Source organism: Accipiter gentilis, chromosome 34 (assembly GCF_929443795.1).
Source record: "Accipiter gentilis chromosome 34, bAccGen1.1, whole genome shotgun sequence".
Classification (NCBI taxonomy): domain Eukaryota; kingdom Metazoa; phylum Chordata; class Aves; order Accipitriformes; family Accipitridae; genus Astur; species Astur gentilis.
This window is the reverse complement of record NC_064913.1, coordinates 16127800-16152975: the sequence shown is the minus strand read 5'-3', so window position 1 is coordinate 16152975 and position 25176 is coordinate 16127800. Positions and strand designations below refer to the sequence as shown.

The 25176-nt window shown below is 41.3% G+C and overlaps 1 protein-coding gene across 1 annotated transcript; it reads left to right on the top strand.

Moving 5' to 3' along the window:
- AGBL3 (AGBL carboxypeptidase 3) lies at positions 1-25176 on the top strand. Its single transcript, XM_049792511.1, is given in 16 exon segments — positions 1-151; positions 1258-1318; positions 2606-2788; positions 4357-4464; positions 8181-8319; positions 8845-9624; positions 11223-11385; positions 12168-12294; positions 12836-12933; positions 13094-13173; positions 14294-14360; positions 17492-17560; positions 18720-18777; positions 21172-21220; positions 22489-22697; positions 23380-25176. Coding segments are annotated over 16 exon segments (2463 nt in total). The 5' UTR covers positions 1-139; the 3' UTR covers positions 23640-25176.

Here is a 25176-nt window from a genome sequence, read left to right as displayed (position 1 = left end):
CACCGGGAGGGGGCCGGGGAGAGCCCGGCCGTCAGGGAGGAAGGCAGCTCAGTCCGCGCCGCCAGCGCCTGCTCCCGCTCTGAGGCGGTCCCCGGTGAGGGGGAAATCAGCCGTAAGCCGTTAGAAGCATCTTATTCTCATGAGAAAATCGGTAAGCAGCCCCCCCCCCCCCCCCCGCCGCCTCCCGTAGCTCCTACAGGCAGCCGAAGTGCATCGCGTCTGTCAGCTGCGTGTGGGGAGCTCGCCGAGTGCGGGGCTACCCCCGCCCCGAGAGCCCGAACCCGCTGTGAGGGAGGGCAGGGTGGGCAAAATGAAGTCCTCCATCTCCTCCATCTCCTCCACACGGCCATCCTGCCCGTGCTTTGGTCCCCGAACCGTCTGCAGGGCTTGGCCTGTAGAAACCGAGCGCCCGATCAGCTGCTGGACCAAGAAGCAGGTTTTCGGAAACCCTGCGTTACGTTTGCGAGTGTGGTGAATGTCAATGGGAGCAGTGAATAAAGCTTGAGAGTGTTCTTACCAGCCGCGAAATGCACTACCGGCATTTATTCCTATCTCGGGAAGGAAATTCGGGTTTTAATTGAATGGGATGTTAATGGAAGGGGACTAGATCGAAATCCCGGGAAATAAATGTTCCAAGTTAAGCACAGGGAAGGGGACAAGCACTGTTGTCTCAGTGCTGCCTTGCCAGTGTGCTCCAAATTTAACCCAGGGTAGCTGATTGCTTTTCATGGCCCACATGCACTTTGGCTGCAAAGTGTTACGCCTCAATTCCCCTGTATCAAGTTCCTCTCCTCCCTGTCCCAGTCGTTATTGCTTTGGGATAATTGTGGCATATATCGCCACCAGAAGGGCCGTCCTAGCTCTTGGTTTCCGTTGTCTCTCCTGCTCGTAGATCAGGAGGCTTGCCTTGCTTGATGAGTGGGATCAGAGGGCTAATTAATGCAGCTGAAAACCAAACATTTTTTTCTTTTATCAGCTTTCTTCTCTAGCTTTTCACACAGCAGTAGGAATACTAGTACTGCACAAGAGAGGCACTGGGGAAGCAAAAGAGGACAAGTGGAAGCGTGTCAGCTTTGAGCAGCAGACGGGAATGACAGAGTACACGACCATGCAGATCTGGCCTAATTCTTACTCAGGCCGTGAAGTAAACCAAAACAGAGGCATCTCTTCTCTCTGAAAGTAAAAAAAAAAGCAAGCTGTCCTACTGTGGACTTTCGATTTTATTTTAGTCTTTTAATGATTTTTTTTTTTTTTTAGGTTGAAGGCGCCTCTAACTCATTTGTGACAGAAGACAGGCAGCAGTGTGCTGTTCTTACAGGTTAAGACCCTTTCAGTTATTCCCCTACATTTTCCCTATGAGACCACAAGGTGGAAGAAAGGGGAAAGGGGAAGATATTAGTGCTCACATAACTGTCAAGGTCTAAACAAAATTGGAGGTTGGTCTAGTCATACTTTATGGTTCTTGACCTAGATGAGTAGTTATCTCAGTCCCATCTTGGAGCACGGCCTTGGTCACCAGTTACTGATTTGGTGTTATAGTAGCCAGGTATCCATTAGAGTTAGGTATCCACTACAGTTTAAAAATGGGTTCAGCATTTTTATTTTTAATTCATTTACTTTTCACATATGATGTCATCTACACTTGAAACCAGATCCTTCAGGTGAAGCTCTTCTGCTTAGTATGTTCTTTTGTTTGTTGTGAGGAGAATTAGATCTGGCAACCAGGTCTAAAGCTGATGAGAATTTTTTTCTGGTAAAATAAGTCTCACGGGTGCTGGTATCTGATTCAGACCCAAAGCAAATACAAAAAATTTCCCATTAAACCAAACTCCTATCTTTTGGCCAGCTGTAAACAGATAGTAGGAAGGATGGGGAATAATTTGAAAGGAGATCTTTTCATATCTATGGCAAAAGGTAAGTAGTTAACTCTGGGCAGTGTTGTGGTCAGTGCACATTACCAGCAGTGCCAGTCATCCAATTACTAGATTTTTTTCAAAGCCTTTTCTCTGCCTGTCATGTTTTCATTCAAGTGGCTTCTCACAGAATTCCTTGCTGACAAGCAACCCCCTACCTCCTCCAAATGTCTCCGTTGCTTTACAAAATTCTTGACAGCATCAGATTTTTACCTCTCCTGTCGTGCTAGCCAGTACTATCTCGTTGTTGCATACATGCTGTGTGATAAGTTTTCTAGGAATACGCTTTGTTTGTTATTTGTGTAATATTGCACAGTACAGATTTTGACTCGGGTATCAAGATTGTAGGCCTCACTGTAACACACTAGTAATAAAACCAGTAATAGTAAAGGGTGCCAACATTTTCTATAGGAACTATAGTTAAGTAATTAACTATAACTATAGTTAAGCTATTCGCTGCTGCAGTTGAATGCTTGATGTGCTTTGTGGTTTAATGAATTAACGGTTCAATCAACACTACTTTTAAATTCAGTGTGACTTATAGGATGGAGCATTAAATTTATATTTCAGTGGGATGTAATTTTACTGTGCCATGCTTAGTTATGTTATTTTTACGTAGATAATCTCTGCAGCCTGTTTCCACTTGGAAGAGCAAGAGAGACTGATGCGAGGGTTTTTTCACTTTCTTATAGATTCCATTTGTGCTCATCTTCTTCCAAAGACAAAACAGATTCTGTTATCATCTGACTCAGAGGCAGTGGCACCCTATCCTCAGGAGCCTCAGAATCTGGATGACTCATCACCAGCCCGTCAGTTTTCCCTGGTGTACTGGCCACACCACTGTACAGTCATCAGGGACAGAGTTGAGCACATTGGTAAGTTATTGTGTTATGCTTAAAATCTTGTGTATGGGCAAAGAGGAAGCACACCTTTTATATAAATAAAGCCAAGAATTTGTAGTTAGTAGAAGTGAAATCTTAAGAGACAAATCATTATTAGTCCAGATTGAATTGCTACAGAAAAAAAAACCCAAACAATAATGCAGTTACAATTATTATACATATGCTTCTCCCACACCCTTCTCCTGGCTTCCCTTCCACTGCTCCTCTAGGTCCTAAGGTCAGAAGTTTCATTGTAGAGGTGTCGTTCTGGAGGAGGGGAGGGGCTGTTTGTTGCGACTTGTCAGCCTCTAGAGTCTTTTGCTGGGAGAAATACGATGTTTGTATTGATGATTCTTCTTCCTCACTCTAGGATCCAAGTAACCTGGGTCATTTTCACATGTTTGCTAGCTCAGTCTTACACCTTTCTCTTTCTTCATTGGTGTGCAGCTCCATGTTGCATCTGAATTTACCATATATGGTGTTCTTTACATAGGTTAGATATTATTTCATTGTTCTCTTTTTTACCCCTAAAATGAGTTTTGTCCTGCTCTAGGTCTGCATTTCTGCACAGAACAACTCCTTGTTACTGCTCTCTGTATAAGCCTATGGTTGTACCACACAAAGATAAACAAAAATAAACCAAATTAGCCATACACGTCTGGTCAATTAGAGAAGTTGCTATCACAGCTAAATTAAGTGAAACAAAGCTGCAGGCAGATAAAGAAAAGTTTAGACAGAGCAAACCTGACAAGCCTTAGTCCTGAAGTCTTACATCATTACAAATCTCATCTGTTACTAGCCGTGTCAGTACTGTATTTCAGGGCTATACGGTTAAATAGGAATGTCAGCTAATAACTGCTTTTATGCAGTCTATACAAAAGTCATACTGCAAACTTATTTCGAGATAGCGAAGATTCAAGCAGTCCCTGTGCTTTATAGCTACAACCAATTGCATTTTGGAAGTAATCAGTAGAAATTGGAAATGCACAGAAGTGGGATTGAGACATCTATGCCCTTATTCTGTTACCTTTGAAAATAGTTCCCAGTATCTTGAATGGAGTGGGATAGGACTGCTGTGAGTATTACAGTAAGGAAAGGCCTACTGTCAGAACGAATCAGTGTTCAACAGATCTTTGATATGCCAGGCAGATGTCATGTGAGTTACATGGAGATACTGCATTATATGCATGCAGCATCTGTGTGGTCAGCAATCAATGATTTCACTCTGTAGTTGGAGCATCTGTTTTCCTAGTGGTACCAGTGCTGTCTAATGTTCACCATTGTCATCCTCGCTGATGGTAAGCAAGCTGTACAGGGAACAGAGGTAAGTTTGCAGAGCAAAAGTTAGTCTATGCACAGATTGATACGTATTTTTATTTAGAGTTATAGTGAAGATTTGTTCACTGATCCAAAAAATGAGGTTCAAAAGGGGGCTTCTCTATTCATTTATGCGCAACTGGTATAAATAGGATGAACCATTTTTCAATATGTCCTTCATATTATACAGACTCCAATACAGTTTTCGTGCTTGTACTCCTTCCGTGTGTCTCTTTCTTTTTCAGATTGGATACCCACTACCCCTGAGCCATTGTACACTACAACAGGTTTGGAGATGATGCCGCCATACCAAACTCCTGACAAAGGCACTGTGATTTATCTAGGAGAAGAAGGTGGGAACACCCTGAGAAATCTTGCTGTCAGCTGTAGGTAGATGAAGCACATGCTTTGATCTCCTTTATGAACCTAATTCAAAGCCTGATGAAATCAATGTGATTTTTCTATTGTTATTTTAAAGCACTTGGGAAGAAATTATTTTCCTATAGATAGGGAAGGAAATTAGTTACATAGTTACACAGCTGTCTCATCATCAATAAGTCCTGCTTGTACTGTTAATTATATCAAAAGTCCAGCTCAGCTGAAGCCATTGTTCTGAGTGAATAACAGTATGAACCAGTCTAAAACGAGTTTGTTCTGAAAATGTGAGTGGAGAAAGGTAACTTAACAGCCAAAAGAGAAAGTGAAAAAGATGAGAGCTGTGTAACTGCAAGATCAATACTAAAGTCTGTGTTGGGAGAACATTTTGTTGTCCTGGTTGCTGTAGTGGTTTTGCCAAGACTTATAAACAAAATCTGGTCAGATTGGATCAGTGCTTGATTACAGGCTCCTAAGTCTGGCAAGGATTCATTGGACAGAATTGAAGGGAGTTAGTTGCCTTATTCCACCATCACCAGTTAATTAACAGAGTTATTTATTCTTTCGTGTGTTTGCTAAGTTGATTCCATTTCCTTGGATGAACTTGGAACTTCTGGCAGTTTTTGATTTTGGTCCTGGGCTACCTTTATGGAGATGAGAAAGGATGATAATAGTTTTGCAATCCTAGGATAACTAGATGTGGCCACAAAATTTTGAGAAGCACAGAAATGAAAGGGAGCTGTAATCCTTCTTGAGGTCAACACAGATGATAAAAGCTTGCAATACACTGAAAAGCACTGGTACTCTCTGGCTTCATGTTTATTTAGAAATTAGCTACTTCTGAAGTATGGTTGTATTACCTGTCACTAGTAGGTTGTTACATCTGGTGGCCAAGAAAACTGGTAATGGCTGTATGACTAGGAAGGAACCTCTGTCGTCTGCAACTGGACCTGCTGATTTATTGCAAGGGATAAGATGTGGAGGAACAACCTGAATCCCAGCTCCTCACCTTTTTGAAAACAAGGACAGTGATTTCTGATATGGTCCTTTAGTTGCTGTTCTTTAAAAATGCAAGTTTCCATGTCCTTTATTACTGACTTGAACATCATGCGCAGGCAACTGGAAGTGGTTCTTATTTCAGCCTGTACAACTCTCCAGCAAAGTGTGGATTTTGGTATCATGGTTCTCAGGCTTTGTTAATGAAACTTTCCAACGAAGGAGGTGAAAACTGCTGCCTTTAAGAACGTCCTGCTCCTGAGGAATGACGTTGTGCAGGCAGTTACAGGCAGACAGCTAGCAGTTCCTAGGCTAACAGACATCAAGCTGCAGCAGAATACGAGTGCTTGCTACCACTGTGGAGACTCTGTATCTAAACGTATGGATAGTAATAATATTTGTTGACTACAGGTTGAGGTTTTAAGTGACTGTAATTGTATGTTCACTGCCTTTGGTGTGCCACTTTGCCCCCTAGCCTTTGGTTTGGCTGTTAGCAGGACCCACGGAGAACTTCAGAGCCCTGCAGCCTTTACTCCCCCTTCCCTGCTTGCACCAGGGAGAGTAGACTGCTTGGGCAAACTGGGCTGATGGGCGCTGCGGCCAGCTGGAGGACAGGAGCATGTAGGAGGAGGAGGTGAGCTTTGGAGCCCCATGGAATTCATCTTCTTTCTGTTCCTGGGACACAAACCTCCAGCTTGCCAGCTTTGCCATCCAAGTTATATAGCAATAAATAGAATTTTTTAAAACCCTAAAATCCACATCACAGAGAAGCTCTATAGGGTAAGACAGGCATCTGCATTATGCAGATTTATGACCTGAGTGCCTCAGACTGGCATGTAATGAGCTATCGCATCCTGTGGGAGACAGCAGCAGCACTCTCCTGATTCCCACTCAGTTAGAATTTGAATTCAGCAGGAGCTGGGAGTTACTGCCTGTCTGGGAACTACCTGCTGCTGAGTTCCTACAGGCCCTCCTAAAATCTGATTTGAGAAGGAAAAATACAATCCAATGGTGACCCCCATGCAGAAAAATTAAAATATCATGATAGAGATCTCAGATTTTATGCATGCATTTCATTCTCTAGCATTTGACTGATACAGATGTTTCCAGAAACAGTTTCACTGGACTAACTACTGAATCCTTTTTCTTACTTAATGTTAAGGAAGAGCATGAAGAGGAAGGGAAGGGTAGAGAAACTGTGAATGAAATTTCAGCTAAATAGAAAGTAATTATTTGAGTGGGTATCCCAGCCAGCAAAGCTAACAGTCCTTCTCTATAATGAAAACCCCTGTGGGTCTGTAGTAACTTCAATCATGAAGAACAGTACACTGAATATGGCATCTTTTGTGTATGGCAACAGTGATTTAAGAAATGAAAAAATTACTTCTAGGAATCTTGCCTTTACACAACTTTCCTGAGTAGTACTGTCAGAGCTTTAATAACACTACAGGAGAGAATAAGACAGACGGACTGCTGCAGGATAAATCTCTAGCACAGCCCCAGTCAAGCGAGGGCAGACACAACTCTGATCTGAATGGGGGCAGCTGTGCAGCTTTAACTCTGCTGTATAGTACAGGGTCAGTCCCCCTTATCTGACAGCATGGTAAGGTGGCTGTTTCTCCTCAGGGGATCCAGCAGTAGGGAGACAGAGAGAAGCAAGAATACAGGAGTTGAGAATACAACAGCTTGGTGATCAGTGTCCAGCCACCAGTACAAATCCTTCATTTTGCCAGTTAGAAAGTTATGTAGCAGGGAATTTCACTTCAGGCAGGTAAGACAGCCAGTTCGATATTGGCAGTGTGAAACCCACAGTCTCACAGTATGTAGTTCCAGCCTGGAATACCCACAGTTTTCACCTGTTCTCCTTTTCCCTGAGCTGGTCTTAACCCAAGCAGAGTGCAGCTCGTGCTGCTGGGGTCGGCCAGAGTCGCCAGCATGGCTACACTGACTCTGCAGCAGGACCTCTGGGCTCCCAGCTTTCAGCAGAAGAAGTGCATCCTCTCTATTTTGTGGGTACAGTTTGGAGATGACAGGAAGTTTTGATTACCCTGGTTTTCCACACCTTGGTGGCAAAAGCCTTCTGGTATCTAAAGAACTGCCCCACCAGAAAAGTAAATTCTTGCTGATGGCAAATCTAGAAGTTCTGGTTTTTAATGAACTACGGTAATGAAGATTGGAGTAAAAAGTTCAGTTATGCCTCTGTGAGCATCTCATCTGAGGAACAGTGAACTGTGCTGCTGGGTCTGGGTGTCACCTTTTTTACTTCCACACTAGAATAACTGAATACAGAGATTTAAAAACAAACTGATGGCAATGGTTGTCAGCTACATATGATTTCTGAGCAGAGAGGTTGCCCATTTGACTGGTGAAAAGACCTGGGGGAGCTGAGTCCTAGAGTCTTTCCACCTAACTCAGTTGCTTTGCCTAAGCGCAGAGTATGAATTACGCTTTGCTTGTGCAGAGAGACACAGGTGCCTCCAAGACAGAATCAGATCTTAGGCTGGCTGAAATCCATAAGGTTAAGTGGGAATGGGCAACAAAACCTTTGTATAATTTCTTCTACACTTACCTGAGATATGCTTTGAAATTCAGCTCCATGCAATTGTCTGTTTCTAGAAGGAATTTTCAGAAGGATGCAGGTATTCCCTAAAATGACTCAGACAGAAATGAAAGACATCTGTTCTGCTCCTTCCCCTAGCTAACAAGAACTCCTGCTTTATGTATTCCCAAGAAAGAGGTGTCTGCCCCCTGAAGCAGATCCTCCATCAGAAAGAGGACAACACACTGATCTTCGAAGCACGGTTTGAGAGTGGGAATTTGCAGAAGGTGGTCAAAGTGTAAGTTTCTAATCTTTTTTTCTTTTATTAAGATGGAGTTATTATCGGAGTTGTTATTATCAGCAGCCTGCTATCAGTTTCTGAGCAGGATGTGTTATTCTGCGTTTGTAACTTGTTTTACATTAGTTGAACAAGCTTCAAAAGTAGTTTCAGGTAGCCTTCACTTGAAATGGTCTGATAGCCATTCCATAGCACTGGATGATTGCTGCAGGTGATAATCACCCACACAAACTCAACACCCTTTCTTAAGCACCTCCTTTTAAAGCATAGTGTGAAGCACATTTTTAGAAGTCCTAGTTATCATTAAAAGTCCTAACGAAGACAGCAGTTGCATTATTGACACGTTTGGTGTGATTAAGCATCTTTTCCTGGCAGCTGCGTAGACTTTGATTTATGACAGTGTAAATTGGCTTTGCACCTCATTCACTGCAGGGTGCTTTTTCATTGCAATCTGCATTATTTGACACTGCATCATACTACAGTACTAGCCAGGATCACAACTGTTTGTCTTCTTTTTGCTACCAGCAATGAATTTAAGTACCAGCTGACCCTGCGGACCGACCTCTACACAAGCAGACACACACAGTGGTACTACTTCCAAGTAAGCAACACACAGGCAGGGATGCCGTATCGCTTCACTATTGTCAACTTTACCAAGCGTAACAGCCTATACAAACATGGCTTGCGCCCACTGTTGTACTCAGAAGCTGATGCTAAGAAACACAAGGTTGGCTGGCGAAGGACTGGAAATGAAATCAAGTATTACAAAAACAATGCGGGCCAAGATGGACATCAATATTTCTCACTCACTTGGACGTTCCAGTTCCCTCATGACCGAGACACCTGCTACTTCGCCCACTGCTATCCTTACACCTACTCCAACCTGCAGGAGTACCTGGTGGCCATCTCTAAAGACCCAGTGAAGTCCAAATTCTGCAAGATTCACATCTTGTGCCATTCACTGGCAGGAAACTCAGTGTATGTTTTAACTATCACCAACCCCCCAAAAAGTGGCAAGGGCACCAACAGGAAGGCGGTGATACTAACCGCGAGGGTGCATCCAGGAGAAACTAACAGTTCCTGGGTAGTGAAGGGCTTTCTGGATTACATTCTTGGCAATTCAGGCAAAGCTCAACTCCTGCGGGACAGTTTTGTCTTCAAAGTGGTACCCATGCTGAATCCAGATGGTGTGATTGTGGGAAATCACCGTTGCTCTTTAAGAGGTCAGGACTTGAACCGCAAATACAGATCTACCGTGAAGAAATTTTATCCTTCCATTTGGTATACCCGAAACATGATCAAAAGGTAACCTCATTTTCTTTCCCTTTAGAATAGATGATTTGCCTTTCCACTGTCTCTTTGTTAGTGTGACTTCTCTATGTCCCTTATTGTTTTGGTATTGTTTACATTTTTGCCCTGTACCTAAGCCTTTCTGTTTTGTTTACATTCAGTTGCATTTCAGAGTGGGTTATTTTTTTCTTCGGTATTGTGCAGGTTTTCCTTTAATATACTTTCTCCATTCCTGGTAAAAAGTTGTGTCTCCAAAGTAAAAGAGTTTTTGTCAAAACATTTTTAGCATATTTCTCCCCACTATCCTTTACCAAAATCTACTTATCAAATTCCTTGTTTCTTTCATTTTCTTCTTTTCTGGCATACAGCCATGTCCCAGAATGAAGTTAGGTTCAGAATAGATCCCAGATGTCCATTTGACAGCAAAGATTGCCAAGTTTGCTGTATGTTTTGCTACAAAGATGTTTGATTTCTTACGCAGACTTCCAGTCACAGAGACATTGATCCTCTGGATATAAAACTAAACCTTTGGATATTAAACTAAACCGTCAGCTCGTAAATTAAATCCATCTGGTTTAACTTCTGTAACAAATTAATACAAACAAGACTCTTGTGCAGAAAGCCAGTGTCAGAATCAGTACAAGTTTTTCATCTGGTAATCAGTAATGTTTTTCATCTAGTTACAGCCTGTTTTAAATAAGATCTGTGTTCTTTCAAATGAATGTTTTGGCGTGTAGATCCCTAGCTTACAGGGGATGAGCACTGCACCTCTCCTTATCCGTGAGAATTTCTCTCTGTGTCTTAAAATATGGAGAGAGCCTGCATTTGTGAGTGCCCTGTAATTAATATTAATTATGTCTGCTGAAGTGTTGCTGACCTTCAGCCTTCTATTCAGCTACTGTCAGCTGAGACAGATGTGTTTATTACTGCTTCCTTCTTAGTTCCACCATGGATTTCCAACTCCTGCCCAGAGTAAAGCCCAAAGTGACAAGCTGTGGTGCCATCACATCTTCCCTGTAGAGTTCTGTTTCAACATGAATTGGGCTTTGGGGGTGTGGGTTGCTAAACCCCAATGTGTCTGCCTGCAAATTTTCTTTTAAAAGTTAGTTAAGCAATAATACATTGCAGAATCTTGGCACATCATAAAAATTGATGTCTCCAGTTTGATAAAGGAAAGAATATTCACTGCCATTTATGCTTCAGTCTCATAATTGTACAGCATGTATTATTCAACACATCTACAATAGTGAAAGAGCAGCAGATAAGAATAGCTATTTCAGCTGTACAACATGCTCGTGTACACATCTACAGAGCTGGATGTATGTAACTGACCCTCAGATTTAGAACAAACACATGGACAAAGGCTGATGATGCATATACTTAGATCTTATCTCTGTGCAGTGACAAGTGTTTTATTCTGGAGGGAAATGAGCAGTTTGGCTCTAATCTAGCATGCCAAAGGTTTAACTTAGAGCTCAGAATATGAAACTTGTATTTCTTGCTCTTTAGGTTACACGTGAGCTTCAGTGTAATGTATTAGCTTAGACTAGTTTCTGAGGTGGAGAAAAAAAAGACACTTTTAATGAAGTACTCTATGTCATCCCGTATTACAGAGTGATGGGGGAACATGGTGTTTTTCTATATTGTGACATCCATGGTCACAATAGGAAACAAAATGTCTTCATGTATGGTTGTGAGAGAAAGCAGCAAGCAAAAGCACCATACATGCATCCACGTGTGTTCCCACTCCTGCTGAGCAAGAGCTGCCCAGATAAGGTAAGAAAATGTCTGGCTAGAAACTTACTTAATAATTCAAGCACTGTCTGGGATCCTTCATTTTTTGTTGAGGTATCACATTTACTAAAAGACTGCACTTCACCCAGTAAAATAATCTTCAATTGGCTAAAACTAGAAATGGTAGGAATTAATTATTAATTAGGAAAAAAAAAGTTTAGTGGGAAATGACAGCTTTCAAAATACATCATTTTCAAGCAAAATCTGACTGCAGTAAGCTTTTTTTGAACCAGAAAGGTTGCAAAGGCTTTGGAATAAAACAACACACAAACTAACCTACTAGATGTCATTGCATACTTGCAGCTAATGCTGTTTTCCTCAGATATCAATAATGAGGTGGTTGTGGCCTCCAGATCGGTTGCATTAAACTGTTGGTCTGTTAACTCACGAGAGAAGAGCTATTCCGACTTTTTAGTAAATATGCATGTTGGTATGTAACAGAATTTGTGGTATCTCAGCTGGTCAGCTGTCAATAGAGAATCATTTAGAAACAGTAAGTACAGCCACATAAAAAATTACTTGCAGATGTCTCAGAAATCCGTAAAGTAAAATAAACTTTTAATCAAAGAGCTGTTATTTCACCTACATCTCCGTTATACCAGTAATAACAGTATGCTCTGACCTATGTTGTGCAATATTCAAGTAGAGTGAAAACTCAAAATTGTTTACCTGGTAGATAAGGTTTAAAGACCATGGAGTGTTAAAATATAATTATTGCATCCTCCTATTTACTTCAAAGGCTAATGCTGTACTTGTCTTTTAAGTTCTCATTCCCAGACTGCCATTTCAGAGTACAAAAGAGCAAAGAAGGCACGGGTCGAGTGGTAATGTGGAAGATGGGCATCAACAACAGCTACACTTTGGAAGCCTCTATCTGCGGCTCTAAGTTGGGTGAGACAATTCCCTGTACCTATTTAGTAGGAATCATCAAACAAGACCTTTACTTTTGGTTTTTCATGGAAAATGGTAGCTGGAGCTACCATTCCCTTGGGTGTTCTCTCTTATTGAGTAGAAATGAATGATGATTTAAGATAAGAGTTGGAAAATACACTAAAACTAGGGCATTCACCTAGCAACCTTTCAGGCCACCGCTAGCATTATTGCATAACTATCATGAAACAACAACATTAGTGGATGGCAAATTCAAAGCAGTAACTAAAGCCAGTTATATTTGTAGGAAATTTTGTAATGGGAAATCAGTTAACTATGCAATATAGTTAACCCCCTTCGAGTGGTTAGATTTATTCATATAAGAAGGATAATAATCTGTAATATCTGTATAAAACTCTGGCAGTCATAGACTTCTCTAGCATCCGTGAGTGAAAGATGTGTGAGTTTGCGGTCAGCCACCATCCTGAAATACCATAGATACCTAGCAGTCAGCAGGATAACTGACATTTTCATTTCTGTCTTGCTCCTATTGATGCTGCAGGCCGCAGACGAAGCACCCATTTTGATACGAAAGACTTGGAGTCAATGGGACAGCATTTCTGTAATGCTCTCTTGAACTACTGTGTTCATTACAAGGAGGTAAGGAAAGCTCCCCTAGGCCTTTTCTCCTGCCTCAGTTCATCCTCCTGTGACAAAAAATAATACTTTATAGGGTTATATCAATAATAAATTTGATAATGGCTTTCTTTAAGCAGTGAACTAAATTTGTGGTGTTTCTTATTATTATCTGTGCCTGAAGGAACACAAGAAAATAGTGAAACAGCAAGCCAGGGTGAACTCCAAGGTCCTGAATTCTGATGTGTTAGACTGGGATTCGAGGTAACTTAGAACTATTCAGATATGCCACAATTTATTATATGTTCTTTGCACCTCATAAGGAGTGCCAGAGTAAATGTTAGAAATATTACTAAAATTGGACTTTTAATTGTCACACTCCTTAATTTAACACTCCTTAAAAGACTACACACAGATCTTAAATCCAAACCTTAATAGCCAGTTCACTGGAAGTAGAGCTCTGTATCTACCCCAGGTGGCCTTCCTGAGGAGAAATGAAACTGCATTGGTACACAACTTGCTGTATTGCATCACTTAAATCAATATGCTTTTTTTCAGCTTTACATTTTGCAGAGCAGTCTAGCCAAAATATAAGGTATATTGTTTTGGGTTTGTGTAAACCTAATTTCATTAACCATGGAAGATGCTAATCTGATTCCATTTAGCCAAAGGGTTTAAGTTCGGGGTAATTGATGGCAGTGCAAGAATCTGTACCCAACCAAAGGATATACCTATGAAACATGATCAGCTCCTCCTATGCCAGTGTGGACTGGGAGTGACTGCAAGATCAGTTGTGAGAGGTGGGCATTTGTGTTTTATAAACAGCTGTGGCCCTGTGGTCATTTATTAAGGAATAAAACTTATGTACATTTCTTTTTTGGGGAAACATTAATAGGTTGGATCTATCTTATCAAACTTTAGGTGCCCAGAATATAGAAATCAAGAGCTGAGCTTCACGACTGGTGCTGAACTGCAAGGAAATAGAAAGAGACACAGGATCTTTAATGCATCATCAGAGAACTAGGAGAAGACTCATTGGGAACAAAGAGGATGATGTTCTGTGAGAGGATTTAGGAGGGCAGGGGGAAGGTGTGTGAAGCAGAACTAAAAGAAACCTAGGTAGGAGATGCCATCTGGATAGATCACATCTCTTTCAATAACCAAGCTTTTTGTAAGATGATAATGCCCACTTTTTGCAGGTTAGCTCTAGGTCTGTAAAATTAAAATGTGGATCTAGAAGACAGGCATGTGGAAAATACATTTACATCTCTACAACTAGGGCTGCTACAGAAGACACCTGCTAACGGTTGAAATGAGTGGTGCAAAATACTGTTTGCAGTCACCAAATTCAGAAATTAAACAAAACAATGCTCATCTTCCACAGCAGCCAAACTTCTGACAGCCCAGACTCCTGTGATCTTGTTGAACACCAGCTAAAACTAGGTACTAAGGTATGCTATGACTTTTTCTTGTCTGTTTACATCTCTGTCCTGGATGCCACTGGGAAAGAACCACTAGAGTTTAACAGGCTCTATTTTGAAGAACCTTAGGATTAAATCAGTCAGAATAGTAATTAACAAATCAATGGTCTATAGAGATACAGTCCAAATGAACAGTGCAGAGCAGTATTAATTTTCCCTATAGCTTAACTCGGATTGTCCAGAAGGTGGTGCATTTGTTCCAAAAGAAGGTGCCTTTCTACCTGTCAGGTTCTACAGTACAGCTGAGTAAGCAGACACAGGGTCAGGATGAGGAGGGCACCAGCTATAAGCACAAAAAGTATTGTGACACCAGTACACTGGTGTCAGCCATACTTTGCAGATACCCAGTTCAGAGTGTTCAGGAGCTGTGTTCTCCTTTCTCGTGTGCAGGCAAGTCATCACGCTGGTGCTAAGTGCAGTTAGCATAAGACTATCCCATTGCCTGCTTCTAAGCTCACAGGCAAATGTAGCCCCAGATTTAACAAAATGCTTTCACTGGAGGGCAATGAGAACATTTTATTTTCCTGAAACCTGTATTTACTTGTTTTGCTGAAAAGAATAGGTTGAAACATGGTTTTTGTCCTTGTTTACTTGGTGGTTATTTCTTTGGTGCCTGTGATTACCATAATATTACTCAAGATGTTTCCTGTAGATAAGCAAAACAAACTTTGTTGAGTGTATTACTTTCAGAAGGCTTGTGGATGAATTTTAGCCAACAATAATAGTTCCTGTAAATTGTTGCTTCCTGTTTGTGACATAAATACAGTAAATAAACAACAGTAAAAGGGGACGCTAGTTCTGGGACTGTGTACTAAGAGTGTGTAGAACTGAAGTGACCCCTGTAACACTTCGCAAAACATGCAGATAGGCATATCAGATGACTGGGCTGGTTGACAAATTGCATGATTTGGAGTTTTAGATCTAGTTTCAGAGATGATAGTTTGACACATGATGTAGTCAGATAAGCTCTGGTGAGTGCACTTGTGGTGAGGGAAGCTGCCACAGATCCCTTTATGTGCTCTGCCCCTCCCTGGAGGTGCTTGTCCCTGGAGGAATTATATGGAGAACCCATGTTTGTGCAAAGTCCAACAGTTCCACTTAGTCCCACTGCCATCCAGAGCTTAAGCAAAGCTACTGGGTTTTGTGTTTCAGGAAGGTGAAGTCTAGACAGACTTTCCACTCGCCCAACCCACCTGGGGGGTAGTAATTTCTGATGGAAGGACTGTGAGGGTGGTGTCAACTTTTAATGTTTATCCACAGCTTGAAATTTCTTCCCCTATTCTGTTCAGTGCTGAAGAACCAAGCAGGAGTTTCCACCACTGATGCCATGGTATTTCCAGGACTATATTAGTTACAGAAGGTCAACTGTAATGGGTTGGATGAAAAGTCTCTTTTGCATGGTACAAGGACTGGTAGCAGAGGGTTTGTGAAAGTACACAGGGGAGGGATGAGTACTGAGATGTTTTTTCCTTAATGTGCCCTCTGTCTTGTTTGTTCTTGTAACGCTTCCTTTGGGATTGAGTTTATTCATATGTGAATGATAAATCCACACAGGCACATTTCCTGATGCTGGATTTAAAAAAAAAAAAAAAAAAATCATGGAAACCTTAGAATGAAAATGGTAAAGGGACTCAGTTAGCAGCATTTTCTGGTTAACACCAAGCATTCTGGGCCTTTTAGTACTTCTCAGCCCTTCATGCTTTCTTGGCCCGCCTCCTCTCATCTGGCCGGCAGTGTGCCTGTGCATGGGGGTGTGACATGGGGCTGGCAGCTCTCAGGACTGGCAACTTGAGAAAACATTGCCTAAAACTCTGAGCCTTTCCACTTCATTTGCTAAAAATAGCCTTGTTTGGGTCGAAACACTCACCATGCCAGGCAGTGGGATTGATTCTTTTTTTTTTCTGATGTCCGTAAGCACCATTTCCTCATGGTCTGTAAATGGTACATACAAGCAAGGCAGGTGGGTTTGCCTGACATCTGTGACTAAGCTGTAGATTGAGCAGGCTGCCACATAACTCATTCATAACTGTGTATTGCAAACATAAGTATATATCGCAAAACTACTAGTAAAATGGAGCTTCACTAGGTCCGTTCTGTAATTTCTGTGCTGAAACACAGGCAAAGACATCTTTCATGCAATGAAATTGTAGGAATTGCATTCATGCATCTCTCATGCAGTGAATTAAAGCGCTTTTGCTGGATGCATACTAGGAGCAAAACACATCAGAGTGATACTGTTACTATGTAAAGAAAGCAACAACAGTTTTATCAAAGGAGTTTGAAAGAACAGTACATCACAATTCCTTCAAGAAGTCTCTTTCTTTTGTTCTTTTCATGATTATGTGCATTTTTCCATGTGGATCTACTTCAGTGACTAAAGTTATTAGATCAAAAGACCTACCAAAATTTCCATTGTTGTTCTTGATGGGAGTTCTTAAAGGCATTTGAAAAAGGTGAATAGCAAGGAATATCACATGTACAGTAGAGTTTTTGACAAAAATTCATGCTGGAGCTGTACGTAGCCCTCAGTGGCACTTTGTTGATGTTCAGTCTAGAAACACATATAGCCCTCAGATGTAAAACAGGAGCACTGTTATTAGTGCCTAGAGAAAGCAAACTGTTGTTTGGAAAGAAGAAGTCACGTTAATATTTTGATGGGTAATATTCTTGTTATGTACATAAACATTGTAATGCTGGCTGCTTTATTAATGCTTTCATTGGTTCAATAGGTTGACCAACACTTCCCAAGTTTTTTGCATTTTATGCCAATCTTTCTTTTCAGAAGCCCCAACGTCAGAAAAACAGAGCAGTGGCAATTAATACTACTGAGAAAGCATGGCTGTCCAGGTTCCCAGACTAAAAATAAACAAGCCATGTTGAGTAGGAAGTGAGGTCCCTAGTCAGTGTGGTATGTTTGTGTCCAGGTTCATAAGTATTTCCTGAACAGAACAGCATAAAGAATTCAGTCTTGAGCAGCTTGCTTACATGTGTTCCTTCTGGCATTGTGATTATCATGTTTATTTGCAACTGTTGGGGTTTTTTGTTTGTAAGTGTAATATTCCCTCATGAATCAAAATGGTTACATACTATATACTGTGCAGAAAAAAAACAAAACATCAGGAGAACATTTTCACAGCATTGCTGAGGACAGAAATCATGAAAGCAAAAATGTGAGTATTTTTCATCCCGGTAGAAACATCTTGTGCTCTTTTTCTGACCAGAGTCTGATACATGACAACTTAACTTAACCACTGTAACCTTAGACAAACAATTTTGTCACCAAAAGCTGCTGACCTAGAATGCCCATTGCTCTTTATTGTCTATTTCATCTGTGAATGAAGAAGTATCAACACCAACAAGTCTGGGGCAGGAAAAAATAGTAAAATTATGTCTTAAGAATATATTATTTGATACATTTAGATCTTTCTGTCAAGGAATATGCCTTGGAGCTGGAGATTATACCAGTTCTTGTTCAGTCTCCAAAACTGCTAACATCTCACCCCCTCAGCTGGACCTGTTTCACTTCCAGTTTCATTGAACCCGATTTTTGCCAAGTCCATTAAAACATTTTCTGTTGTGTTTTCCAGTCCAGTAGAGTGTTGTGAAAAGAAGAGAAGGACATTCTAGAGAAACAGGCAATACATTTTTTAATTAACTTTGGGATCAGCCCAGCCCTGAAATACTTGTGCTGGCAATATTCCTAAAGCTGCACCGTGCCCCTCCCTACCATTCAGAGTGTGTGACTTGGTACTCGACATTAGCCGGCCTAGCAACTACCGTGGTATTAAGTTTACTAAAGGGTCATTGTCAGAATAGTTGGTATAAGATCTAATTTTTTTAAAACATCCCTTCTCCATCTATTATTGCTGTTTGGCGTCCTACATGACTGTTTATGAGCCTTGCTGTAGTTGACAAACACTTAAAAATCATAGATGAAAATAGTGTAGTCTAATGTTATGTTCCCACTTTCATGAAAAGAAATTTAACTTAAATATTTTTTACAATGCTGAACACCCAACAGCTTGCAATGTGAACACAAGTTGCTGAGTTTTCTGAGCTTTTGAAAATCAGGCCAAATACTGAATGCCTAGCTTGCCTTCTGCTTGGGGGGGAGGCGGGGGGGGGAGAAGAACAAAAAGAAAAAACCCAGCCTTTACATGTTAACTCTTTTCCCACTAGTTATTGAACCCTTACCAAGCTTCCCCTGTCCTAACCTAGTGTACACTCCTTGAACATGCCATAAAGTGGCTGACTGATAATACCTTTCTGTCAGTCTTTTGGAACTTAATAATACTAATAATTCATTTGTGTTTCTATTCTGTTTCACAGACTCAAGGCATTGAAACTCAGCATAAGATATTTCAGGTACTTGAACCAGCAAAAAAAGGTAAACATTATATGTTTGTTTAATTCTTAAAATCCGAATAAGCCATTTTTTTTCTAGAATCACAAGCCTCAGTAGGGAGTATCTTCAAGAAAGATAAGTACAGAGTTTCTTGGCTGGGATTTCACTCAGTCTCAGCATTTGGAAGAGCTCATTTTCCTTTAGTTTAAACTGTCCTCATCACATTATTACACTCTGCTTTACTGATTGGGAACAGTCTCACTGGAGAAAAACAACCTGAGGCAAATTCCAGAGAGGTGAAAAAATACTTGCTCCTATTGGCAGTAGGATACATGCATTTGTAATAATGTGCTCATTTGGTCCAGAGAAACTAGAGGAGAAAACATTCATTGAAGTCAAACAAGGCAGGCCAAATCCTATGGAAAATTAGGATCAACCAGAACTTTTTGGTTTTAATACAGACAAAATGAAAGAAGCAAATATGGAGGCTAAGGAAACAGAACTGGAGGACTTGTGTCATTGCAAGCACTAGGAAATCTAGGAAAGATTTAGGTGTCAAAGTGAACAAGTAGCTCAGTATGAGTTATCTTCATACTGTGCCACGAGGACAAATACAGTTCTTCCATATGTGAAAATAGGACAGGATTCATTGATTGAGGAGATCCTGTGTTCTTAATGTATTTTTTAAACCTATGTAAATATAACTGGAAGGTTTCCCTGTGTTTTGCCCTCCCTACTTTATTTTGGCCAGGTGGGTTAAATATTATTAATGAAATTCAGTATCAACTGTATAAAGCACCTCTTCACTTAGAATAAAGGGAGGTTCAAAATGTTGTAAATGTTGTGTCTAAGGGACATGCCTGCGCATACACTGTCAGACCTGGTTCATCTCGCCCATGGACCTTACTCAGTAGTTTCCTGCCTCACCAGGGCCATGCCTGTCACACCAGCCAATGTGCTGGAGTTCCATGTCTTGAGAAGGAAGATGGCTGAGCCACCTGCAGTATGGAGGGAGAGGTGAAGTTAAAAGTGACTTCCCCTCTGCCAGCCTCTAAGTCTGGGCACAAATCATTACAGCTGTAATTGGCTTCTATGGGACAGGCAGTCCAGTTAAGTACAGTTTAAGTATGGTACAGTTGAGTACATTTAAGTATTATGACTGATAAGGGCTTGCCTGCCAAAGAGGGGATTAATAAAGAATGCATTCTTAAATGTTTTTGCAATCTTGGCTGACTTAAAATAACTTTCTTCCCCAGCTGCAGCTGTTCATTCCTAGCTATTGTGTACCATACCCAAGGGTAAAAATTTAAGAGATCACATTCTTCTAAGCTTTCCTGGAATTGATGTTGCTTAGAGGAAGGGAAACAAACAAACAAACAAACAAAACCCAAACAAAAACAACAAACAAAACCCAAACACCAAATCCTGGCTCTTAATACTTTGTTGCTGTGGTTTTTTACATCTGGACTGGAATACTGTCCCACAGCCTGTAAAACACTTTATATCCCCTTTTTCTGCCTCCTACTGCTCTTCCGGAGATGTCTTATCAGCAGGGTGTGTAGTGAAGGCAGGTGCTATATATGTCCCTGAGAGGAAACAATTTCTAGCCCAAAGGTTGCTGTCACTCAGGTACTTTTATCTCACCTGCACTGGACCCCTGTTCAGCTGCTGCCTGAATGCAGTGGCACCACCATGCTGGAGGCTTCTGCACTACTTAACTTCTGGCTTCCCTGGGTGCTGGCACTGCTCAGGCCCTGCGGCACCTTGTTCTTACACAGCCAGCAGTCCATGAACACCTACCGCCTGTCAAGATCAGTCAGGTGGCACCAGCTCTTCTTCTCTCCCACTCCCACCCATGTTGCTTGACCAGTGGTGCTCGACATAGTACTCGTGCTCTGGAGATGTCTGTTAGGACCCTCATGCAGTGTCATTTGGATGTCAAACACTTGCTTTCCTTGGAGCAGATGCTAGGAGTGAGAACATGTTCTTCAACAGAGCTGCATGCTTACCAAAACAAAATAATCATGTTGCCTTTGGCACCTTCACTTCCTGATTTACAGTTCTATGCATAGTGGAACAGTTTCAGAGTATCTGCCTAGATACCTAGAGTATCTTTTTCCCAAACAGCATTTATTAGGCAATATATGAAGAAGGGGAGGTGGGCATGTGAGTTGGAATCTGCTCAATATGAAGAAAATCTTAATCCCCACAACTAGTCATCTGAGTAAATGGCTTGATGTCCAGCAATGTCTGCTTACTGTTACAGTAAGTAGAGTTACCATAAGTAGAGTTACAGTAAGTAACTGTATCAGACTCAGCCAGTTATTGAGTCTGAACTGGCCAAGACAAAATTTGGCTGTTTCGTTGTGTTGATGTTTTTTTTTTAAGAGATCTGATACGTGCTTTCAGTGTTTTTCTTTTTTCTACTTTTTACAGTAAAATTGCCAATTGCAGCCTCTGCCAAACAAGTAGGAGAGGATTTCAGGTAGGATACTATTATATTTTACAAGTTTCTAGCATTTTTCACAAAGCGGGAGTGAGAGAATGATCCCAGCCTGATTCCTCTACAAAGCCACTCTCCTCCTTTTTATGCTCCTCTGACACTGCTTCATTGTTTTTCATTCATAAACTAGACAGCTGTCCTTGGCCACTTCACGCTGTGGTTGAGACTGCAGTGGAAGGTGATATTAGAGAAGCAGAGAATCCTCTTTCCTCCATCTTATCTGGAGCACCAGCCCCCCTCTTTCAGCACATAGCTGAAGCTCCTTTCCCCATCTTTGCTGGACTCAGTGGCTCACAGGCACTGATCTGGTGCTTTTCTGGAGGAAGGGGTGATTGCTGCTGCCTTGGGAGGGAGAGAGAAAATAGGGCCATGCAGCTACTAAGAAACAGGGCAGAGGTGAGAAAATAAAGGCCAAGCCAGGCTAGGTGGCACAGACAGTCCAAAACAGACATTTACTTATTTAGAATGGTTGGATATCCTATAATCACAATATTGTCATGGTGCTAGTGCATAGCTTATTGCTAGTGCACTCCCTTCACTTCTGGATTCTCATGCGTTGGTGATGAACAATGACGGTTGTACACTCTTAGGGGTGTGCAAGGCCCTGTGGCAGTAACACTGACAATCAGTGTTGACTACTTTCCTACTGATAGCATAAAAAGTTCTGTGTCTTGCCAAGCATACATGTGGCTGTTGTTGGGTAATGGAGCAAAGTGAAGTTAGCTAGCTAGTTAGATTGCAGTGAATCCTGCCACAAACACTTTATGAAATAATACATATTAATTTGTTCACACTAACTGATTTCAAGGACTCTAGCTTTGCACCTTGCAGCTCAGACTTTGCTACACAAACTTGAAAATTGTAGTCTCTCCCCTGATAAAAGAGGAAAGAAATGTCTTTGGTGTCTGTCTTTACTTCTGTGATGATAAGGTAACCCTCTGCTGTTTCTATGATGGGTACTTCTGGCTGACGCAGAAAGGATAGTGGGATAATGGCTACATGATACTGGCAATAGTGTACTTAAGATAGTATCGTGGCATTGTGGTTCTTTGTAGTTTGAAATACAGTAAATTATTTTCTTTTTGGTCCCCCCCCCTGCCCCATGTGATTCTTGTGAAATGCTTCAGACTAAAGTAGCAGGAATTTTACCTGTAAAGATTTTCTATTCTGCATGGTCATCTTTATGTGTATCTTGTCATGAAATTGTGTGGAGATAAAATATTGTCTGGCCTGACATCTGTGTGTTTTAGCTCTGAGAGTCTCACCCAGGATGCTAAAGGCAGTCATGAAAAGCCATCTGTGCCACAGGAAGCAGGAAAAAGTGTGTGCCATGATACGATCCTATCCACAAGAGACAACTTCCATTCACCCAGCTTTAATCTGGTCTCCCAGAAGATGAAGAAACACAATGGCAAAAGTGTCTCCAAGTCTGCAGAGAAGACATTTCAATATTTAAAAGGTTTCTCAGTTATTGTTCTATTTGAAATACACCAGAGAATAGGATTTAGTTCTGTTTGTTGGGTTTCTTGGTCTAGCTATCTCAAGGTTCTGAAAGACATAAGACAGATGGTAGCAGTACATCAGCAGTGCTGGAAAACTCCTAGGTGTTCAGCAGCAGCTGATAGCACTGTGGCAGATACCAGAACTGGTGTCATGGAGCTTCCCGGCTGAAACACTGGAGGTCCAGAAGCTCATTAACCTCTTTGTGAACAGCCCAGGGAAAAGAGCTTGGAAAATCTCAACCTAATGGCAAAGGATAATGCCTCTGACCCTGCACTATCCTTCTGCAGTTACTGGTGGAGAGGCTCTAGCCGTCGGTGCATTGCTTTTCATATGTATCAGCATTCCATAAAGGGACGTATGGTCTGATGCTGTGAAATGTTGGGATTAGCCTTTCCAGGGGAGGTCAATAGAATATCATATTGCTGGAGCAGTAAAACCAGGTCCTGTGCCTATGGCTGAAGTTTCCACATTTTAGCACTAGATTTTGAATCATGCTGTGGCTCTGCTTTAGTAAAGGAAATGTTTCTGCCGTAATACCACAGTTTCTTGTGAAGGAAACCAAAGCCATGTACTTTTTCAGTAAGTAGTAAGTCTGTAGTAGTTGATATGGATTTGTTTTTTCCTCCTTTTTGGGTCAGGTTGTGATCGTACTGCAAAGAGCAATTCAAAAAAGGAAGAAAGGAAAATGAAGGAGAGGCTCCCCTCAGAAAGCACAAGGCCCAAGAAAACCAGGACAGCAAGCCAGAATGCAAATTTTGGGAAGAGTAAATCCTGCCAGCCACAAGACACACTGTAGTTCTCCCTGCCATTACTGCCTGAAGCAAAGAATAGACAACATGCTGCAAAATATCGGGGTATATTTTGGAGCCCCAGTTCTTCAGCCAGTGAAGGCATATGAAAGTGTCATGTAGCTGATTTGCTTAAACAGTTCCCAAGACTTTGGTTATGGATTATGACTCTACCAACAAGGGAGTAGATACCCGCAGATATCAAAATTCTTCATGCTCTTTTTTTTTCTGAAAAATAGTTCACACACATTGGCTAATGTAGACATGAAGTTTCTCTCACCACATGAAGAAGTATCCTAAATTCTAAACCAGTTTAGTAGCAAGTCTCTCCTGAATATGAAGTATCATTTGTCTTAAACAATATATACTGGTTTTGTGAGGAAGACAACCCCCCCCCCTTCTTTTTTTTCCTTTTTTTTTTTTTTTTCTTTTCCTTCTTCATTCTGTTTGGAAGTTTCCTTAAGGTTCTCAAGGAAAGTGATTATTCACCAAGCAGCTGAAGCCACCATTCCTTGATCATAGTAGAGAAACTAAGCCACAACAATCATTCTCCCCCTTTCACCAACAAACCAAATACATGTTACACTCAAAAACATTTGACACAAAATCTGTACACAAATAGTCCATCTGTGGAACTCTTTGCTAAAGGATGTCATGGATGCAAAAAATGTACATGGTTTCAGCTGGATATGTACCTTATAGATAGGCCACTGGGAGTTTTTGGATAGACATATATGGCTTGGGAAATCTCCTCAGCTGAAAAGAGTGAGAATCTAGACGAGTGCTTGGGAAAAGCATTGGATATGTTTTCTTCCTGCTCTCCCCTGGGCATCCACTCATGGTCACCTTGGAGGTGGGGTACTGTGATAGATGGCCCCTTGCCCTAAAGCAGTGTGGCCATTCATGTGTGCTTACATAATTGGGTAATATTTTATTCATAACAGTCATATACCTGCATAGTTTGCATTTTTCTTAATGCATGTAGCATTGTACAGACATGTGGGAGACAAGATGAAAAATACACTAAGACAGGTACTGAGTTTTGTTTCCTTTAAATTTCCTAGCACTTAGGATTGCCCAGTAAGCAAGTCAGTGGTCTTCCTCTCTCTACAGCATGCTCCATTTTAGTCTGTACATTGGAACCTATTGCTGCAAAATTAGGGCCATTAACTTCTGAGCATTTGAGAAGGGCTGCACTAGAATTGCCAATAACAAATAAAACCTAAATTATATTGCTTCAGGAAACCTAGGGTTCAAACTGCAGAGCAACTAACACTGGACCCCCAGACCGAGCTGCGCTTCTTTAACTGCACTCTATCTGCAAGAAGAAAGAATTGGCCAAATACTTAAAATGTATTGCTGGAAGGAAATACCCCATACAGCCCCTCTGTTGTGCACTGTATAAGAAACAAGAAGACAAATCATACCGTATTGCAGCAAGACAAATGGAGTAATAAAGACCAAAGTCCTGGGGATTGAGTTCTGGGAGCCTCATATCTGATACCCTGTGGGATTAGGGTTCAGTCTCACGGAATCCTAAATGCAGCACACGTGCAGACAGCACAAAGCCATTTAGCTTTGCACTGCTTTGGACTCCGGTTCTTGGGTTGCCAGCAATGTCCTTATGACAGCTATAGGAAGAAAAGC